This window comes from Zootoca vivipara, chromosome 1 (genome assembly GCF_965207765.1).
Source record: "Zootoca vivipara chromosome 1, rZooViv2.hap1.1, whole genome shotgun sequence".
Taxonomy (NCBI): Eukaryota; Metazoa; Chordata; class Lepidosauria; order Squamata; family Lacertidae; genus Zootoca; species Zootoca vivipara.
Window position 1 is genome coordinate 133,153,611 of NC_142582.1, and position 11,695 is coordinate 133,165,305.

The 11,695-nt window shown below is 44.1% G+C and overlaps 1 protein-coding gene across 4 annotated transcripts in view; it reads right to left on the minus strand.

Annotated features, from left to right (window-relative positions):
* FANCM (FA complementation group M) overlaps positions 1–11,695 on the minus strand; it is a 54,571-nt gene that overhangs the window by 24,229 nt on the left and 18,647 nt on the right. For 2 of the 4 annotated variants that reach the window (XR_015951206.1, XM_060269067.2), the window contains exons 5-10: positions 6,716–6,844; positions 5,192–5,324; positions 3,537–3,641; positions 2,245–2,343; positions 1,493–1,677; positions 74–280 (exon numbers count right to left, since the gene is read on the minus strand). Coding sequence is in view for 3 of the 4 variants with exons in the window: in XM_060269067.2 (XP_060125050.2) it covers positions 74–280; positions 1,493–1,677; positions 2,245–2,343; positions 3,537–3,641; positions 5,192–5,324; positions 6,716–6,844 (858 nt within the window). In the remaining variant the exon portion in view is untranslated. The remainder of the gene's footprint in view (positions 1–73; positions 281–1,492; positions 1,678–2,244; positions 2,344–3,536; positions 3,642–5,191; positions 5,325–6,715; positions 6,845–11,695) is intronic. The other 2 variants (XM_088674759.1, XM_088674764.1) reach the window with 2 other exon arrangements.

The following is an 11,695-nucleotide window of genomic DNA, read 5'->3' on the forward strand; positions in this document are numbered from 1 at the left end:
TTTGGAAAAGTAATAAAAAAGTGGGTTATGTTGAGGGCTGTAGAATGGGTTCCTATTGGCTCTATTGTCTTACTCGCTCTTCCCGTCCTTCAGAAAGGATGACCACGATCCGCCCTTGCCGCTTGCGCCCGGTTCGGCCCATTCGTTGCACGAGCCGAATAGGACTTTTCTGAGCATCGAAACAAACGATGAGGTCAACTTCTCCAATATCCAAGCCTTCTTCGCCCACACACGTGGAGACTAAAGTGTTGTAGCCACCCTCACGGAAACGTTTCACGACCTAAAGGAGGATGGATACACTTGAGTGTTTGCAGAGAACCTGCCAATCACCTCTGGCTTCCTGCGGCCACATTTTGCTGGAGCCAAGAAGGCCTGAGTCTGGCTAGTGTCTAAAGAAGTGATTCCCTTAGGATTCACATATATGTTGCCTTGAGTTCAACAACAGAGGAAAAGCAGGAAATGTAAAGGCGTGTTGGTGTTTGGAGAGATGCTTGCAGTTCTGGAGAAGATTAACTGCAAAATTATTTATTTCTTTATCAGATTTGGCTGATAAGTAGCTCTGGCAATTTGGTAGGGACTTAATCAAAGAAATGATGCAGTGGCTTACAAAGAGACGCTTGCAGGATCCCTTGCAACTCTACAATTCTAGGATTCTATGATCAACAGCTACTCCATATGTCAGGGGTCGGCAACCTAAGGCCCATGGGCCACAAGCAGCCCACGGGGATCATTTAACTGGCCCACGAGCCACCCCCAAACCGAGCCGCCCACTCAGCGAGTCACCGCGCTCTGCGCTAAACCAGCACAGCACGGGGACTCGCTTTCGTGGCACCGGAAATTGCGTCTTCGCAGAGGCCGGAAATCGCGGGCACGCACTCTCACCTGCACTCTGCCCAATGGAGAGATCTCCGCTGTAGTGAACCGGCCCAGGCAAGGTAAACCTTGCCGACCCCTACCATATGTCTTTGTAAGCCACTGCATCATTTTTATAGGCAAGTCACTAGTGGTAGTAGCAGCAGCAGCAGACACAATCCAAATGTACCTGGATACCAAACAGTAATTTTGTTTCTATAGACTTCTGCCACTTGGTTCATCCAGATTTAGGTATTGAGCAGAAGAGCCTTATGGGAATCACACTGCATCATTTGAAAGAGGCAGGATTATTCTGGGCTTGTGCAACAGTGGCAGTTCTGCAGCTGGACCGTGATCATGCGCTTGCAACTGCGAGCAGTACGGTTACACGCCCATTAATTCTATAAATATCAAGAGACTTGAGCACATGCTAAACGAGCAGAAGGTTTGGACCCATCATGAGTTCAGAGCATCCGCACATAGCAGCCAAATTCTAAATGGGCACCTCTGTCTTACAAAGAGCGCTTTCTTGGCACCGGAGCTCTCCTTGCAACAACAACTCGCTGACGACAACAAGCAAGACGTGTGCAGCATGACTTTGCCACACTGGGCTCTCCGCCAGCCCCCAACCCCTCCTTACCTCAAGCTGCTCCTTCTGCGTAAAGCCCTTGGTGTTCTTGCCGGTGGAGTGGCCCACAAAGGTCATGACCCTCACCTCTGGGTGGTGCTGGCTCAGCATTTCTGCAATTTCCTGCACGCTGTCACGGAAGGAGGAGAAGATCATGACTCTGGTCTCCCCAGGTTGGCCTTCAGGTGCACTTTGACCTATTGGATGCAGGAGAAAGAGAGCGAGAGAGAGACCCCCACATCAGCAAATGCATAGTCCCAGCTCCAACCAGTTTTTTTAGATGGGCAGCGTTACTGAACCCAAGGAGATAGTGGCTTAAACTGAGAATGCCTTTAGCAGCCTCTTTACTATATTCTACACCCTGAAATTTATCCCGTTCATTGAGTGCATTATCCAAGCATTTCCTTGCAGCAGAATAGGAGGCCACAATAGTTCCTCCTCAAATTCAACTCTACATTTTTGAAAACAAATGCAGGCATTATCAGTAGGTGCCGTGATGGTCAGTTGGGTAACCACATTTCATAAGGGGCTGATGAAGTCAAATGATTATAAAGGCTAAGGGAACGAAGCTTTGTTAAGAGAAGAACAGGGACTGATGTTTTGGGAAAAGGCCGTAAACTCTGGCAATCAAAATGTCAATTTAGTTGAGGAGAAAACTGAAAGCACAGAACACATATTTCCTAATACATGTCAGAAGCAGAAAAGGTTAGGGTGTAAAATGATGCATGCTATGGATTAGCATTTTAATTAAATCTGAAATGTACCTCCACGCTCCTTCCAGGATCTGAAATGTTCTACTACAACATCTTCTAATTTCTTTAACTTTGGGTGACTGTAGATGAACGGCTTCCTGTTTCCAGCACCTGTAAGGCCAAAGGTCCTTGTTTTAAAACTGTAATTTCTAGGTAGCTTTATCTTAAATAGGAACCCTTTGAAACAATTACAATCAGACTGTTGCTATAACTATTATTATGGTCTAACACACTGTTAAGAAACAATGAAATTGTTCAAGTTAAACCATATATTTAGGGATTCCTTTTTATTCAACTTCAAAAACATCAAAAGCAAAGAACATTTATAATAGACAAAATGAATAAATTTGTCCAAAACTAAATCATCACAGAGGCTTCAAATTCTAGCAGGAGCAAAACACCTTTTAAAACCTGAAGATAATTAACCATTCTCCTGCCATCTCAATGTTACTGTTTGCACGAGCAAGACAGCTTTCTTTTGAATTTAATAGTCTTTATACCACAGTAGGGACCCAGGTGGTGCTGTGGTTAAACCACTGAGCCTAGGGCTTGCTGATCAGAAGGTCGGCGGTTCGAATCCCTGTGATGGGGTGAGCTCCCGTTGTTCGGTCCCTGCTCCTGCCTACCTAGCAGTTCGAAAGCATGTCAAAATGCAAGTAGATAAATAGGAACCACTATAGCGGGAAGGTAAACGGCGTTTCCATGTGCTGCTCTGGTTTGCCAGAAGCAGCTTTGTCATGCTGGCCACATGACCTGGAAGCTATACGCCGGCTCCCTCGGCCAATAATGCGAGATGAGCACGCAACCCCAGAGTCGGTCACGACTGGACCTAATGGTCAGGGGTCCCTTTACCTTTACCTTTATACCACAGTAGTGTCAGCTGGGGTGTACCAGGTCTTAGAGGAGGGGCAGCAACTCTGGGGCAGACAAGTCGTGCTCCTTCTGGGGTAGCTCCTTTGGTCCCCACCCTGCACTCAGCCCTTGGTGAGTTAGGAACTTCCCCTGCTTGTGAAGACAGGCTCTGGGGGATTGAGCGGACAAGACCAAGAGGGGGTCCAATGGTCAAGAAGGAAGATTCTGCACAAGCTGTAGAGGGAAGTGAGGGGCAGATGGGGCTCATCCACCTGGGAAGGAGAAGGAAGACTCTGATCCTAAACCACTGCTGCTTTGTGGGACATATTTGGGAGAAGAAAAGGCTAAGGAGTGAATCCTACACAAATCCAGAGTGGAGCAAAAATTAGCAAGCCACAGGGCTGTGTTTTATTACTAAGAAGGAAAATGCCAGTCTAGCTTTGCTTTCTTACCATTTGCTGAAGTCACATTTGTGTCTGCAAACATGTTTTCAAGCTGGCTATACAACATCATGAAGTCTTCATTACGCCCAAGTTCATTTTTGGTTCGAGTCATACCTTTCGAGAGAGAGGTAAACCAATTTAAAGATCTTGGGGGGAAATTGACACGTGACTTACATAAATTGGACACAAGAACTACCCTTTTAGAATTGCTTCCATGATCTGCAACAAGCCAGTCAATAAGCAATAGTGCATTATAACGGCAATGGATTTTACACGACTTCAAAGTGTCTATTACATTTCATACAAGTTGCAAAAGAACTGCAAAAGAACCTGGGTCAGTGGAACTGGGCAAAAGTTTACACAGGAACTCCCCTGCCTCAGACAAGCAGCAATTATGAGAAATTAGATGCAACCTGGTTTGACTCTGCCAAAGGACTTTCTTGACTCCTCTCCAACCTGTCCAGCCCTGACACGTTCTGTCCATACTTGAGAGCTCTCTTACCTCTACTGATGACAAAATGACCCCAACCCTGTCTGTGGACAAAGGCCAGCTCCCTCGGCCTGAAAGAAGAGATGAGCATTGCACCCCATAGTCAAATTTGACTGGACTTAACCGCCCAGGGATCCTTTACCTATAAGTTAAATTGTATTATCCTTTGCTGCCCTGGGTTCCTTTGGGTGATGGCACAGGGAACAAACCTAATGGATAAATATTTTCCACAAGAATTGGAAACTTTCATTAATTATTGCTGAACCTCAACCAATTAACATCCACACTCCTCCACAACTAAACGGGGGAACTACCTCACTTGTCTGCCCCATCTGTATCCAAAGCCAGCTGGAAATTTGCCTGTCAGGGTGGAAGTGCTAAACCCCTTCCGACAATAAGAACTGTAATGCTCAGCTGAAATCATTATGAATGTGCCTTCTGAAATCTAGGATCTTCCATGTTACTGTCAAACCAATTTATTTTTAAAACCATTTTGATTCTGAGATGCTTATTCCATATAGCTGATTTTACAGCCTTGATATCTAACAAAATATTATTTGTCTAAATGGAAATTCTCTCACACTGAAGAAATAAAACTTCAGCAGTAAATGGTTTTAGAGGACCCTAAAGGAATGCTTTTGTCATTAAGATAGAATCACAGAATTGTAGAGTTGGAAGGGACGCCAAGGGTCAACTGGTTCAACTCCCTGCAATGCAGGAATCTTTTGCCCAATGTGGGGCTCAATCCCATGACCCCAAGGTTAAGAGTCTCATGCTCTGTGTACCAGGTATTTATTATTATGGCATATATAGAGCCGCTAAAGATTTAAGAGTCTGAAAGCAACTAAGCCCTGTTTCCCATACCTTTTAAGATAAGATTTTATAGAGGTTATGTTAAATACATAATTTCCAGTGTTCTCTCTAAATGCCCTCAGCTGATCTGGGAAGATAATAGGTCAGTTGAATTATGTTGGATGACTGGTTTTGAAATATTTATGATTTATATGATTTATTTAAGTTAATTAATCTTTATGTTTGAATGAGTGGTTTTGACATGTATGAGTTATATGATTTAATGATTTTGTAATTTTTTTAAAAAAAGATCAATAAAGTATATTTTTAACCTAAAAAAAGGGAAGATAATAGGTGTTCCACATGCAAAGGAATCCCTTACCTTTTGATCCATCCATAATTCCGCATAAGAAGATATATAAGGATCGCATTCCCATTTGCAGCAGTAGCTCATAACCATGATACAAACTAATACAAAGAGCAAAATCTCCTTCTATTGCGCCTTGTTGCATTCCCTGTGGAGACATGAGTTCCGGTGAGAAAGATTTACACCCAAAAGGACTTGTACCATTATCCTTCCTACCAAATGTAGGCAAACGATATGGTAGAGGAACTAGAGTCTCTTCCTAGTCATGCTAGTGTGCTTTGTTGTTAAGGGTGATGGACTAGGAACTGGGAGACCACATCCTTCTGTCTCAAGAGGCAATGGAGTGTGCCTCCGGGGGTGATGACAAACTGCTGCGTTAGCAGCGTCAAAGTGGCCTCTCTGGGGCGCTTGACCAGGCACTGTGTCTGGAAGTCCTGGGCTGCTCAGACAACAAGACCCCTCCTTGGCCTTACTGATGTGGTCCAAAGGAAAGCAGAGCAAGACGTTGGGCAGCAGCTGGGCTGCAGGAGTTGTCATAAGGAGGAATACAAGACGCCACCCAACCGCCTTAGGGACTCCACTCTGGATTTGGATTTGTGTACAGTTTACTCCTGAGCCTTTTCTTCTCCCAAAGATGTCCCACAAGGCAGCAGAGATTTAAGACCAGAGTTTTCTTTCTCCAAAGGTGGGATATAAATGAAAATAAATGAATAATAACCTTTAACTGTAGGTGCCAGGGGATGAACCTGGGGCCTTTGACACACCGTGTGTACTGCCACTGAGCAACTGCCCTTTGCCCTTCCATGGAGCCAAGTCCCCCAAAGACACAGGTGTGAGTCACTCCTTTCAAACTGGCCTGGCTGAATGTCCTGCATCTGAGAAAACCCAGACGACTCTAAATCCACGTCATATGTGGATCATTTGGATCCTCAAGCCAGTTTTCGGAATTAATTATTACACCCTGGAAACATATTCTAAAAGCGACAGCCGCGAGTTCTAGACCTCACCGTTTCCCTCCCTCTTTCCGAGACAGACCCCTAAGAATAATCCTGAGAATCACTGCAGTGCCTTATTTTATAGGGATGCATAGAAATTAATGTGGATATTCACTGGTAAGAAGTACAAACAAGCTGGCACAGGGTAGCGGCTAAGCAACTGAGTTGTGCATTCAGATTAATCATATATCTTTTACTTTTTTACATATTAAATTTGTATATCACCCTTCATCCAAAGGTCACAGGGCGGTTCAGAACATACAAACGGTACCCAGACTTAAACCTTGTCTGTCTAGTCAACGCACTGGGAGGTTCTTTTAGGTCAGCCACTTTCTTTCAGCCCAATAATGTGGAGGTGCTGCTGTCCTGTCTGGGAAAGGTGGTTGCATAATTTACGAGAAAATGCACAGGAAGCCCTTCGAACACTCAAGAAGGGCATTAAACAAAGAGAGACCCCATGTGCTGAGATATACGCTGCTTCACTGCTTTTACCTTGAACCAAACATTCTCTGATAAGAATATCATGCTGCAGAGTAATATTTACCACAGTGCGTGAAGGATTTTTCCTAAATTGATCCCGTGCTAAAATGATCTGATACTTAGTAAGTGTAGGAATTTCACGTTTAGACAAAACCTGGAGCCTAATCAGTCGGCCGGCAAATGTTTCCAGGACCTAAAAGTAAAGCAAAGGACACAAAGGAAATTTGATGCATGTCACAATCACAGCCACACTGGGAGCCATACAGAAGAGGGAAGCCACCCTATTCCTGCCCCATTTAAATAAAACTTGATTCATTCCTCAGAAATATATTGCTGCGTATTTATATTTATGTAAAAAGCTTACATAAATGGCATACATTAGATGAAACATAAGACTGTAAGTCATTTTCTTCGGGAGGCAATTATTATTCCGGTTAAATAAGGTTATCAATGCAATCACAATGTGATCGCTTAGGAAGAAACTATGATTCTAAGGTGTTATGCTGAGGTGACCCTTGTTCAATCTCTTGACCTGGTTTTACGTAAAAGATATTGACATGGCCAGAATTCACCCTGCATGTAACACTGTCTGCTCAAGTCATCTTTCACAAAACAAGCTATAACGGATTATTAAAACAAACAGCAGGATCCAGTCACCTGGAGCTTCAGACTGGAACTAATGAGTTCAACAAACATAACCTACTTAGAAACAACACAGTGGCCATCTTCATTCTGCTTTCATTGGCAAGCTCATTATTTTTACAGAAAGAATGATGTGAGGAGGGAGCTGCAGCCCAAGATAGGAAAAGAGGTAGTAAGGGAACACCCAGCTACTTTAAAGGAATTCAAATCTCCAGGGCTTGATGAGCTGCACCTAAAGGAGCTTGTGGATGTAATCTCAGAGCCTTTGTCTATTATCTTTGAGACTTCTTGGAGAACAGGTGAGGTCCCTACAGACTGGAGGCAGACAAATGTTGTCCCCTATCTTCAAAAAGGGAGGAAAGGAAGACCCAGGTAACTACCAACCGGTGAGCTTGACCTTGACACCAGGGAAGGTCCTACAACAGATAATCCAACAGTTGGTCTGTGAGCATTTGGAAAAGGATGCTGCGATTACTAAGACCCAGCATGGGTTTCTCAAAAATAAAACATGCCTGGCCAATCTGATTTCTTTTTTCGATGGAATTACAAACTTGGTGGATCAGGGAAATGCTGTAGACACAGTGTATCTTGATTTCAGTAAGGCTTTTGACAAAGTCCCCCATGGTATTCTTGTGAGGAAGCTGGTAAAATGTGGGTTGAATGAGGTAACTGTTACGTGGATTTGTAGCTGGTTGACTGACCGAACCCAAAGAGCAATCATTAATAATAATAATAATAATTTATTATTTATACCCCACCCATCTGGCTGGGTTTCCACAGCCACTCTGGGTGGCTTCCAACCGAATATTAAAAACAGTACAGCATCAAACATTTAAAAACTTCCCTAAACAGGGCCGCCTTCAGTTGTCTTCTAAAAGTAAAATAGTTACTTATTGCCTTGACATCTGCTGGGAGGGCGTTCCACAGGGCGGGTGTCATCCTGGGGGAAAGTGGCAAGTGGGCCTGTTGTTGTTCAATGTCTTTATAAATGATTTGCATGAAGGAATTGAGAGGATGCTCATCAAATTTGCAGATGACACCAAACTGGGAAGGATAGCTATTGCTGCAGAAGACAGAATCAGAATTCAAAATGACCTTAACAGATTGGAGAACTGGGTGCAAGCCAACAAAATGAACTTCAATAGGGACAAATGTCAGGTTCTGCACTTAACGGTAGGCAGGAAGAACCAGATGCACAAATATAGGATGGGTGACACTTGGCTTAGTAGCAGGACATGTAAAAGGATCTAGGGGTCTTGGTGGACCACAAGCTTAACATGAGTCCACAGTGTGATGCAGCAGCAATAGGAAAAAGCTAATGCTGTTGACAAGTTGGAAGGTGTCCATTTTTTATGGAATGATGGCAGGGAAATGGACACAGCATGCTTGCCCAGCACCACCTTCTTCACATAATTGATACAGGAGACTCGTGGTTACAAATGGGCTTTGTGCAGGACTTATTCAAGGCCAAGTACCATGCACTCTTGAATTACTATTATAAAAACAGCTATTCAGGTACCAGCTATGAATATATATTTTTCATCTACAACCAACCAGTTGATGATTTTTGACTGAAAAGGTTGAGCACACAGAACTGGGGGAATTATGAGTATGACTCAAGCTTGCAGTCACGGTAACAAATAAATGATGGTGCCCTCAGGATAAAGGATATTCTTTCTTCCATGGCAGCCACACAAGGAAAACAGGGCAAGTCAACACTGGTTACATCCTTTCACACCTTCGAATAATAATAATTAGCCCACATGTCCCAGTCTTACAGAGCAGCTGCCACTATGTGCTTGTAAACTACCAACCTGGGGGGTGTATCATACCAATTCCATTTAGCACCTACAAGTACAAACAAATTGAACAAGTGGCCTCTACAAGTTCTCTGAAGGAACTGCTCCTTCTGCAATAAATAATAATAATAATTTATTATTTATACCCCGCCCATCTGGCTGAGTTTCCCCAGCCACTGGGCGGCTTCCAAAAGAAGTATTAAAATACAATAATTTATCAAACATTAAAAGCTTCCCTAAACAGGGCTGCCTTCAGATGTCCTCTAAAAGTCTGGTAGTTGTTTGCCTCTTTGACATCTGGTGGGAGGGCGTTCCACAGGGCGGGTGCCACTACTGAGAAGGCCCTCTGCCTGGTTCCCTGTAACTTGGCTTCTCGCAGCGAGGGAACCGCCAGAAGGCCCTCGGCACTGGACCTCAGTGTCTGGGCAGAATGATGGGGGTGGAGACACTCCTTCCGGTATACTGGACCGAGGCCATTCAGGACTTTAAAGGTCAGCACCAACACTTGGAATTGTGCTCGGAAACGTACTGGGACCCAATGTAGATCTTTCAAGACTGGAGTTATGTGGTCTCGGCAGCCGCTCCCAGTCACCAGTCTAGCTGCCGCATTCTGCATTAGTTGTAGTTTGTGGGTCACCTTCAAAGGTAGCCCCATATAGAGCGCATTGCAGTAATCTAAGAAAGAGATAACTAGAGCATGCTCAACTCTGGCGAGACAGTCCACGGCCAGATAGGGTCTCAGCCTGCATACCAGATGGAGCTGATACACAGCTGCCCTTGATACAGATTTCGAACTGTGAAGCACCCTCCTTTTCTTCCGCCCTGGAAGTTGTGGCTGAGAAGAAGTGAGGTTGTACACCATAGATAACTGAGTCAGCTCCCTGTGTGATCAAGTTCAGCTTGGCAGCTTCCAAATGCCAGCAGCCTCCTGCACTACGTTGATGAGTCAAGATGGCAGGATGCCATGTCCATTTCAGAGCAGCACACACATGTTGACACATTGCAAAATAGACTGAGGATCTACTTGTCAGTCTGACATGGCAACATGGACTATTTTTGTTTCTGCTCCCTGCAACTTGCCTGGCTTTCTCTTTCCAGAGTTTGTGCAGAGAAGAACAAAGAGGGAAGAGCTGCTAAGTACCACTTTCCTATAAAAAGCATCACACTCAGAAACCCAATATTCTGTTCAGGTTCCCCACAAAGCCCCTTCATAGATCACTGCCTTGTCGTGGCGAAGGGGCTTAAATAACTTAGAGAAGTTATGTTTTGACCAAACGTGATCCACGGGGAGGAGGAACCGGCAAGCCACTCCAGTATCCCTGCCAAGAAAACTCCATGGACAAAGACAACAGGCATATAAAATTTATGACGCTGGAAGATGAGCCCCTTAGGTCGGAAGGCGTCCGAGGAAGAGCAGAGGACAAGGACAAGTAGATTCAGAGCTGATGAAGCGGCTGGGCCAAAGCCGAAAGGACGCTCAGTTGCAGATATGCCTGGAAGCGAAAAGAAAGTCCAATGCTGTAAAGAAAAATATTGCATAGGAAACTGGAATGTAAGAACCATTAATGAAGGTAAGCTGGATGTGGTCAAAAATGAGATGGCAAGAATAAATATTGACATCCTGGGCATCAGTGAAGTAAAATGGACGGGAATGGGCAAATTCAGTTCGGATGACTATCATATCTACTACTGTGGGCAAGAATCCCGTAGAAGAAATGGAGTGGCCCTCATAGTCAACAAAAGAGTGACGAAAGCTGTACTGGGATACAATCTCAAAAATGACAGAATGATCTCGATACGAATCCAAGGCAGACCTTTTAACATCACAGTAATCCAAGTTTATGCACCAACTACCAGTGCTGAAGAAACTGAAATTGACCAATTCTATGAAGACTTACAACACCTTCTAGAAATGACACCAAAGAAGGATATTCTTCTCATTACAAGGGATTGGGATGCTAAAGTAGGGAATCAAGAGATAAAAGGAACAACTGGCAAGTTTGGCCTTGGAGTTCAAAACGAAGCAGGACAAAGGCTAATAGAGTTCTGTCAAGAGAACAAGCTGGTCATCACAAACACTCTTTTCCAACAACACAAGAGACGACTCTACACATGGATATCATCAGATGGGCAGCATCGAAATCAGATTGATTATATTCTCTGCAGCCAAAGATGGAGAAGCTCTATACAGTCAGCAAAAACAAGACCTGGAGCTGACTGTGGCTCAGATCATCAGCTTCTTATAGCAAAATTCTATCTTAAACTGAAGAAAGTAGGAAAAACCATTGGGCCAGTAAGATACAATCTAAATAAAATCCCTTATGAATACACAGTGGAAGTGAGGAACAGGTTTAAGGATTTAGATTTGGTGGACAGGGTGCCTGAAGATGGATGGAGGCTCGTAACATTATACAGGAGGCAGCAACAAAAACCATCCCAAGGAAAAGGAAATGCAAGAAAGCAAAATGGCTGTCCAACGAGGCCTTACAAATAGCGGAGGAGAGGAGGCAAGCAAAATGCAAGGGAGATAGGGAAAGATACAGGAAACTGAATGCAGATTTCCAAAAAACAGCAAGGAGAGACAAGAGGGTCTTCTTAAACGA